Source organism: Myotis brandtii, unplaced genomic scaffold, assembly GCF_000412655.1.
Source record: "Myotis brandtii unplaced genomic scaffold, ASM41265v1 scaffold496, whole genome shotgun sequence".
Lineage (NCBI taxonomy): Eukaryota > Metazoa > Chordata > Mammalia > Chiroptera > Vespertilionidae > Myotis > Myotis brandtii.
This window is the reverse complement of record NW_005368921.1, coordinates 763,601-772,539: the sequence shown is the minus strand read 5'-3', so window position 1 is coordinate 772,539 and position 8,939 is coordinate 763,601. Positions and strand designations below refer to the sequence as shown.

The 8,939-nt window shown below is 53.3% G+C and overlaps 1 protein-coding gene across 1 annotated transcript in view; it reads right to left on the bottom strand.

Moving 5' to 3' along the window:
* ESYT1 (extended synaptotagmin-like protein 1) overlaps positions 1 to 8,939 on the bottom strand; it is a 16,366-nt gene that overhangs the window by 4,328 nt on the left and 3,099 nt on the right. The window contains exons 2-24 of the mRNA XM_005876770.2: positions 8,025 to 8,128; positions 7,702 to 7,836; positions 7,509 to 7,582; positions 7,076 to 7,148; positions 6,838 to 6,927; positions 6,628 to 6,683; positions 6,093 to 6,216; positions 5,828 to 6,004; positions 5,623 to 5,705; positions 5,037 to 5,085; positions 4,822 to 4,908; positions 4,634 to 4,726; positions 4,334 to 4,405; positions 4,030 to 4,116; positions 2,464 to 2,613; positions 1,980 to 2,135; positions 1,679 to 1,855; positions 1,422 to 1,504; positions 1,259 to 1,307; positions 1,068 to 1,157; positions 835 to 930; positions 451 to 522; positions 257 to 343 (exon numbers count right to left, since the gene is read on the bottom strand). Of these exons, the coding sequence (XP_005876832.1) occupies positions 257 to 343; positions 451 to 522; positions 835 to 930; positions 1,068 to 1,157; positions 1,259 to 1,307; positions 1,422 to 1,504; positions 1,679 to 1,855; positions 1,980 to 2,135; positions 2,464 to 2,613; positions 4,030 to 4,116; positions 4,334 to 4,405; positions 4,634 to 4,726; positions 4,822 to 4,908; positions 5,037 to 5,085; positions 5,623 to 5,705; positions 5,828 to 6,004; positions 6,093 to 6,216; positions 6,628 to 6,683; positions 6,838 to 6,927; positions 7,076 to 7,148; positions 7,509 to 7,582; positions 7,702 to 7,836; positions 8,025 to 8,128 (2,264 nt within the window). The remainder of the gene's footprint in view (positions 1 to 256; positions 344 to 450; positions 523 to 834; positions 931 to 1,067; positions 1,158 to 1,258; positions 1,308 to 1,421; positions 1,505 to 1,678; positions 1,856 to 1,979; positions 2,136 to 2,463; positions 2,614 to 4,029; positions 4,117 to 4,333; positions 4,406 to 4,633; positions 4,727 to 4,821; positions 4,909 to 5,036; positions 5,086 to 5,622; positions 5,706 to 5,827; positions 6,005 to 6,092; positions 6,217 to 6,627; positions 6,684 to 6,837; positions 6,928 to 7,075; positions 7,149 to 7,508; positions 7,583 to 7,701; positions 7,837 to 8,024; positions 8,129 to 8,939) is intronic.

Genomic DNA, 8,939 nt, shown 5'->3' with positions numbered 1-8,939 from the left:
CCCCCCCCCCCCGCCCCGTCCCCCCATCCTGCCTTTTATTTCAGCAGTCATCAGTCTGGAAGTATTCTCTGGTTATTTTTCTTCCAAAAGAGAGTGTAAGCTCCATAAAGATAAGACCTAGATTTTTTATCTCTAAATGCCCTGCACCCAGAGGCTCCAGAACTCAGGGTCTAGAACACTGGTCTCAAAATGCCCTGTGCCTGTGCCTGTTTCATCACGGGAATCTGCAAATGTTTGTAGAATGAATTTATCGCACCTGCAACTCCAGGGTCTCAGTGCTTGGTTTCCTGATGAGAAAGGAGGCACACTCATCCCAGATGGGGGCTGAGGTTTGGGAAACAGTCTGTGGAGACGAGGGGAATGAGCAGAGGTTGATAGTCTCTCTTCTACTCCTCTCCCCCCTCCACCTCCCCCCCCCCTCTTTCTTATCCCTGCAGCATTTCCTAATACCTTAGTTTTATGAGAATTATCTCCCACAGCGATAGTAGCATAAGGGCTGGGAGGCTTGGTACCTTTTCGGAGCTAGAAAGAGAATATTGTGTTAAATATTAAATATTTAGTATTTAATATAAATATTAAAAATTGTCTTAAATTGGGAGCGAGTTAGGCAGATTCCCCCGTCCTCTCACAAGTTATATCCATCGCCAGCAGTCATGTCCCTATATCACTTAATAGCCACCACCCTCCTTGGACAGACAATTCTTCCTACCCCAGCACCACCCTGGGAAAGAGAGGAATTTAGAATTTACTGTTATTCTAAATACACCAGGAGCATCCAAACCTGAGGGAGGTGCGGGGAGGGCCAGGGAGCTATGGGGCGTGGGGAGGTCTCACCGGAAGGTCCTCTGCCCGCTCCACATAGACGGACAGCAGGGCTGCTGCCAGTTCTCCACTCTTCTGAGTCTGGATCAGACTGTTCACCTGCAGCACCTGGGGGAAGACACACAGGGGTTGGGGAGTGGTGACTAAATCCTGGGCCTGGCGTATAGAAGTGTCCCTTAAAGTCAGATAGAAGTGTTCACCTTGACCCATCGGGGCCCCCTCCTTCCTCCCGTCGCCTTCCTTACCTCCTCTAACTCAGCAGCAGTGGGGCGGGGGGTCAGACGCTCCAGACGCAAGTGCAGGCGGCCAGATGGGACGTCCTCCAGGGTCAGCCACTGTGGAAGCGGGCAGGGTTAACATTCGCGGGTGCAGGGACTGTGAGAGTGAGACTTGGGTCAGGATCAGGAGGGAGTGCTGATTCTAATGCCATGCTCACCTCATCAAGGAAGCCGCTGTTGAGGACTGCGGTGAGGCTCACTTTACACCTGTAAAACCATTAAGCCAGGAGGTCAGAGCCACGTCTCTGTCTCCCCGAGGCCAGACTCCCGAGGCCTCCAGAGGCTCAGCCTGCCTCCCCTGCTGGACTCCCGCTCTCTCACCTGCCCAGAAAGTCATCCTTGTCCAGGTCCTTGTCAAAAACCTCAACCCCGAGCTCCTGGCCTGGAATTGATGTGACAATCACCTAGTGGGAGAAGAGAGTGCAGACAAAAGGCGATTCTTCTCCCAGTGACTGGAACCTCTCCATCCAGCCAGCGGAACCCAGAGCCTTTGGGACCACTCTCAGAGAGCGGGGGGCGGGGGTGGGGGGTGGGGGGTGCGGCCGGACTGGGAGGAGTCCTCGCCACTCAATTCTGACCTCAAAAACCTCGTTCCAGCGGGGATTGAGATCCTCCCGAACAACACGGCTCCGGAAGCTCCGTCCCGCCAGCTTCAGTTTGACATAGGGGTCCGACTTGCCCTTCACCAATCCCCCCAGGAAACGGTCTTTGGCAATCAGGTCCTGGGCCTCTAACACATGGATCCGAAGAACATTCTGCAGAAAGGGATGGAGGCGCCAGAGGGCAGGCAGAGAGAAACCTGTCGGAACCAGCCCCAAACCGGCTCTGCACACACAGGGTGGGCACACAGACCCGATTCCTTCCCAAAGAGAGGTGCACCTCAGTCCCAAAGTGACTGTCAGGAGTGGTGTGCTGGGGTCGAGGTGGGGCATCCACACTGCTGCCTGTCTGGGGACTCTCACTGTCCAGGTCTGAAGCGCCAGGAGCACCAGGCACAGCGGGGAAGCGCACTTCTGATGAATCCAAGTACAAGATCTGGGCGGGGAGGGTTATTGCTGAATCAGAGACGTGCGGCTAGCCCCCAGCAGGCAGGTAGGTGGGGGTTGGGGGGCAGAGCAGGGGCTATAATGGGGAAACCAGGTCCCATCTTTCTGGGCTCATCTCTCTGGGGTTCCCTCCACACTCGTCCTATTCCTACACCATGTCTTCCCCCAGTTAGATTTACAAACATTCTTCTGTGTGCCTGCTAGGCGTCTGCACAGATACTAGCTCGTTTAATCTTAGCGGCCTCCCCCTTCCTTACCGTTAATACCAAGGAACGTACAAGACCCTGCCACACCCTCAGCGCTCCCCACCTCCATACCCTCATAACCAGTTTCATGTAGAGCCTGGAGTTTGGGCCAGAGCTGCTGAGCTGGAACCACTGGTCCAGGGTGAGTTCAGAGGCAGTCAGCAGGCGAGCCAGAGGCAGGGTCAGTGCCCCTAAAGTCAGGGCCCTGGAGTCGTCCTTCACCTACAGGTGCAGGAGAAGGAGATGCAGTGAAGAGACACTAGGGAAAAGGGAGGCCCCCTGGGGAACTATATGGCAGCAGCTTCCTTCTCTCGGTGCCAATCACAGACCCTTTGCTCTGCCCTGGGCCATCTTTTTACAGTCCTTTGCCCACTCCATGGTCCCTTCTGCCTGTGCTCATTCTGTTCCCATTCCCTGGAAAGTTCTCATTCTCCTCCCTGCCTATTTAAATCCTACTTATCCTTCAAGGCCCACATGAAATTCTACTTCCTCCACAGAATCTTCAGTTACTCCAGCCTCTGTACCTTTCTCTGGCCATCTTAGCACTATACTATGGGTATTTTACTCCCACTGTTCCATATTTACTCCTCCTTGGGTGACTTCACATATGTATGTCTTGTCTATGAAACTAGCTGGTAGGCTTCATGAAGGCAGGCAGTCTTTCACGCTTTCCCTCTGACCTTTCAAATACCAGGTACCTAGCCCAGCAAGTGACCTGGGTGACTCAGTTGCTTAGAGCATCATCCTGATATGCCAAGGTTGTGGGTTTGATCCCCAGTCAAAAAAAATTTTTTTTAAATATATATTTTTATTGATTTCAGAGAGGAAGGGAGAGGGAGGTAGAGATAGAAACATCAATGATGAGAACCACCAGTCGGCTGCCTCCTGCACGCCCCCCACTGGTTCTCCAGCATGTGCCCCTGACTGGAATCGAACCCGGGACCCTCCAGTCTGCAGGCCTACGCTCTATCCACTGAGCCAAACCACCTAGGGCAATTTTTTTTAAGTGCTCTGGCTGGTGTGGCTCAGTTGGTTGAGCATCGTTCCATACACTAACAGGTCACCAGTTCGATTCCTGGTCAGGGAACAAGCCCAGGTTGCAGGTTTGGGAAGCAACCAGTCAATGTGTCTCTCTGTCTCTCCCCTCCCTCCCTCGCTCCCTTCCACTCTCTCTGAAAATCAATGGAAAAAATATCCTCAGGTGAGGATTAACAACAGACAATAATAATACTAAATACCTTATAGGTAATCAATATTTTCTTTTTTTTTTTAATTCAAGCACAATTTACATATTTATATACCATAAAAATCACTAATTTTAAGTGTACAATTCTCAGTTATAAAAAAGATTCTAAGATCAACCAAAGGACTTGTATGCATGCATATAAGCCAAACCAATGGACATGGACAACAGGGGGATGAGAGCATGAGTGGAGGGGGGGGAGGATGAGGACACATTTGTAATTCCTTAACTAATAAAGAATTTAAAGATAAAAAAAAGATTCTAGATATAATGGGGGACAGTAGAGAGTAGAGGAGGTAGAATCTAGATAGATGGATTAAAAATAGAGATCAAAGGAGAACATGGAGAGAAGAAATGGTACAGATCTGAGAAGGCAGAACAGATGACTGTCTCACCTGGACATCGAGCTCCTGGCTTTGAGGGTCTTGCAGGAAGAACCGGAAGGCCTCCTCCCATACTGGGCAGTTGTTGTTGTAGACAGCCTGGAGACGTGCAGCATTAAGGGTACAGGCCACCACTTTTATTAACCAAAGCCACCCCAATAAATTTTTTTAAAGGTACATGTCACAGTACCATTCCTGTTTCTCAAGAAAGCCCTTATCGTTACAGGCTTTCCAAAGGGGAAACTCCATCCCAAGAGCAGTCCTGCCCCAGCCCCGCAGCCAAATGACACTTCCCACAATGCTCTCCTGGCCTCACCTTGCTCTCCCGGGTCACATCCTGAACTGACAGTTGTACCATGGGGTTGGGTTCTTTGTTCCCCTTCTTCAGCTGTGGGAGGCAGAAGGCAGAAGTCACCATCATGGGTGTTTTTCTTCCCGTGAAGGACGGTGGGCTCCCGTCAGAAGCTGTTCTCTGAGATGCTCTCACCCCTCCTTGGGACCCTGTGTTACATGCTGCTTCTTCTGGAGCAAAGCAGGCAGGGGCAGGGGCAGGGGCAGGTGTGGGGAGGCTACCTGCAAGGCTCCCTGTTCACCTGCTCTCAGAAGCCACACTCACAGGGAGATCCTGGGCCCGATCCAGATAGACAACTAAGATGGCAGCCGATGGGGGCTCTGGTCGGGAGGAGACGCCTCGATTCCACTGCAGAACCTGCAGGGTGGCAGGAGTCAGACCTTGGTCCCCGCGGCTCCCCGTACTTCCAGTGACTTTCTCCCCTGCCACTTCCTGCTTCCCATGCGGGTTACCTGCTCCAGTTTTTCTGCATCTGGCAAGAGTGACAGCCATTCTAGCTTTAAGTGAACTTGGCCTTGCCCGCCTTGTAGCGGGAACCACTGAAGGAAGTAGAAGGGAGTGAGGCATAGCTGAGATCAGATAGCACCCAGCCTCTGCCCCACCAATGTAGCAACTACCATCTGCTGCATGGGTGAGACCACCCCACCTTCCTCTTTTCTTAACTTACATCGTCCAGGACTCCAGCCTGTAACACCTTCCCTACATCCAGCTTCATTCTGGGAGCGGGGGCAGGGAGAGGGGAGAGGGGGGGCCCGTAATTAGTAGCACGTCACTGGTCCTCCCCTCACTGACCCAGAAATAACTGGCAGACCTGACTCCCTTCTCCTTATACTCAGGAGAGGACCGTGTGTGCACGCGCACACGTGCGTGTGCCTGTGTGTGTGGGGGGGGTAAGGGATGGGAGGTTGGGAAGGAAAACGATACACAATTCCCAGGCCTGGGAAAGGATTATAATTAGCCCTAGATGGTTTGGCTCAGTGGATAGAGCGTCGGCCTGTGGACTGAAGGGTCCTGGATTAGATTCCAGTCGGGGGCAAATGCCCAGGTTTCGGGCTCAATCCCCGGTGGGGGGGCGTGCAGGAGGCAGCTGATTAATAATTCTCATCATTGATGTTTCTGTCTCTCCCTCTCCCTCTCTTCCTCTCTGAAATCAATACAAATATTTAAAACATTTTTTAAAGAAAAGGACTATAATTACCTTTGTGACCCTGCGAGTACTGGGGCTTAGAATCCTAACATAGGCAGAGTCTCACCTGCCCAGAAAGTCATCTTTGTCTGGGTCCTTGTCAAACACCTCCACCTCCACCTCCTGGCCTGGGACCTCATGTACCATCACCTGAAGAGCACAGAGGAACAAGGGTCTCATGGGCTGCGGCTGTGAGGCTGAGCCCTCAGCGACGTCCCGCAGCCTTCCGAGGCCTCCCCATTCCACACAGCCCCATTCCCCCGCTCTCCCACCTCGTAAGTCTCTCCCCACTGGGGGTTGAGCTCCTCGTCGATGACACGACTGCAGAATGTCTGGGTGCCCACTCGCACAATTGCGTAGGGGTCTGACTTGCCCTCAATCAGGCCCTTCACATATTTGTCCTTGGAGCTTAATCCTCGTGCAGCCAGCAGGTGAATCCGAATAATGCCCTGAGGGTAGGAATCAGATGGTGAGAAGCTAAGGGCCTAGCACAGGGTTCCTAAGAGAAGGCTCTACTTAAGGAGAGCGAGGCCATACCCTGGGAAGAGGGGAGCGCAGCTGGGCCACATCATGAAGGTCAGGCACCAGGGGCACCAGTAATCGGTTGGGCAATACCAGGAAGGCAGCGATGGAGTCCATGATCATGGTGTCAGAGAGCGAGCTGCATCAGGGAGTGGAAAAGGAGGTGAGGGTGGCCTCAAACTGACAATAGCCCTGACCCCAACGATGTCTCCCACAACCAAGAGGCCTAAAGCCAGAAGGAAGTCCTTTCTTGAAGCTCTCTTTGCTACTCTCCTTCCCTAATTTCCCACCTACGGCTCTGTCCCTTCTTCACCGCCACCCCAGCTCTCCTTCCTCTTTTCGCCCCGTGGAACAGTCTGCAGCGCTCTTCATTCTCTACCAAAATGCCTGTTCCCCACAGAAGAAAAATCACAGCAGGGTACTTTTCAGGGGCATCTGTCCTATCTCCCCAGCGGCTCCAGGCTCCTGGAGGGCACCGCTGCATCTTTCACTGCTCCGAAACCCCAGGCAGGCTGCCACACTTAGCAGGTGCTCAGTGAGTCCTTGATACCTGAGTCCTGGGATATCCAACAGGTTGGTCATCCCTGTCCAGTTGATATCTAGGGTCTGGAAGAAAAGAGCACGCGGAGGCACGGTCAGACCCACCCAGCAGTTGCCAGAATTCAGTCTTCTTGTCAGTTCCCTCCTCCATTCCCCACAGTTGGCCACCCTCACCCTCCCAGTCCTCTCTTCCCCGTCCTTCCTCAACATCTCTCCTTACCGGGCGTCGGATAAAGAACATTGACACAGCCCCCACAATCGGAAGGTCTCCTATGAGCGGCTCAAGAATCACCCGCAAGACACCATGAAGCTGGGACAAGAGATCAAAGCCTTTCCTCAGAAAAGGCCTTCCCTCCCCACACTTCCCCAGCCTTGGTTCTTCCGACCTCCCACGTCCCCACATCCAAGGAAACTTAGGGCCAGGGCTCCCTACTGTGGGCCCCCGACATCTGCCCCACCTGCATGCCCTTGACTCCTGCTTTGCAGAAATATTTCTTCACTTCCACATCAATCTGTATATCGCCCACGTAGCTGGGGGGTTGGTGAGGAAAACAAAAAGGTTAGCACTCGGCTGTCGTGGGGGCAGGGGCATAAAGTCTGCGTGATCGCCCTAGCCGGCTTGGCTCAGTGGATAGAGCATCAGCCTGCGGACTGAAGGGTCCCAGGTTCGATTCCGGTCAAGGGCACATGCCTGGGTTGCAGGCTCCATCCCCAGTGTGGGGTGTGCAGGAGGCAGCCAATCAATGATTCTCTCTCATCATTGATGTTTCTATCTCTCTCCTTCTCCCTTCCTCTCTGAAATCAATAAAGAAATAATAAAGAAATAAATAAATAAAATAAAGTCTGCGTGACCAGGATCCTGATAAATGGGAGAGTGGTGAGTGGTGTTACCTGATGTTCAAGTCCAGCAGGATCTGTTGTTTGTTCTGACCCGGATGAACTTTGACTCCTAGGATGCGCAGTGGCTAGAGAGAGGTGAATTCTTGAGAGAAAGGAAGGGAGGGGGAGGAGTATCTCAAGCTCCCAGACCTCCCACTTTCCCTGTTACTTTCTCCTCCCATCACTTTCCTTCTCACACACATACCTTTTCACCCAGTTCCACTCGGGTGAATGTAAATGTTTGTAAATGAGGGTTAGATCCTCGAACAGATGGGGCCACAGTTTCAGCCAACAGCTTCTCCATATACTGTCCCAGGAAGGGCCAGACCTGGGCCACAATCTGGGAGAGAGGGAGCCGGTCATAGAGGAGCCCAGTCCTCCCTCTAAGGACAAGTTCCTTCAGAATCCGACCCCCAAGGCGCACTGAGGACTGGGCTGGGGCCAGGACTAAGTGTGGCAGAGGATGGCAAGAGGAAGGGACCAGTTCATCACGTAGGAAAAGTAAAAATGAAGACCATCAACCCTCACCTTATTTAGCCATTCAACCTTTTCCACATCTGGGAAGCTGACCTGGAGGGGGAAGACAGTACTGAGCACACGCCTGTGGTTTCCTACTAAGGTGCTGGGGTTGGCTGCTCAGAGAGGGAAGGAAAGGTCAGTGTGCAGGGCCTCCTCCACAGGGTTTGGGGCACCGAGGCCTCTGACAAGAGGAGCTCCGGGGTGTAGGCCACACTTAGTCGCTTTGTGGCTGGCTCAGGGAGGTGAAAGGACAGCTGCTGGGGCCGAGAGGAGGAGTGAGAAGGGCACATTCTTTCTGGAGGGGGAGGTCCTGCCAAGTCAGAGTTTGAGAAAGAAATCCTGGGATTGGAGAAGGCCTGGGTCCTTTGAGCAGCCTGCCCTCCTCTCTGACTGGGGCTTCTATGCCGGGAATGCGAACAGGGAAGCAGTTCCCTGAGTCAGGGAGGGACCGGAAGAGCTGCTGAGGCCCTGGCCTTTATCATTATGTTTTCTTTATTTCTTTTGAGCAGTGTGACTCCTCTGATGGGAAAGGGCACCTGTGCGCCTGCTGGGGGAGGAGCTGGGGCAGTGCTTCCGAAGGATTAGTTTCCAAGTGGAAGAGCAGGAGGAACAAAGGACAGTGGCTGCTGGGCGACGCGTCCCCAGGGACCATTTCTTCCCCTCTGCCTCTCCAGTCCTGGGAACCATGGCGGTGCCGGTCTGGTGTCAACTTTGATTCCTCCCTCCTGCCTTGTCCCTCTATTTGGGCACCTCTGCTGGGAGGAGCAGGCAGGAGGGGTGAGGAGGGGCTGGGTAACGGGCTCCTCTCTGAAAGGCCTGAGAAGGCGTTAGGCTCCCCACCGACGGAGAGGGGCAAAGAGATGAGGATCTGGGCCTCAAGCAGACGCAGTCTACAGTCCGGAAAAGGGTGGGGCTGCCCGGCGG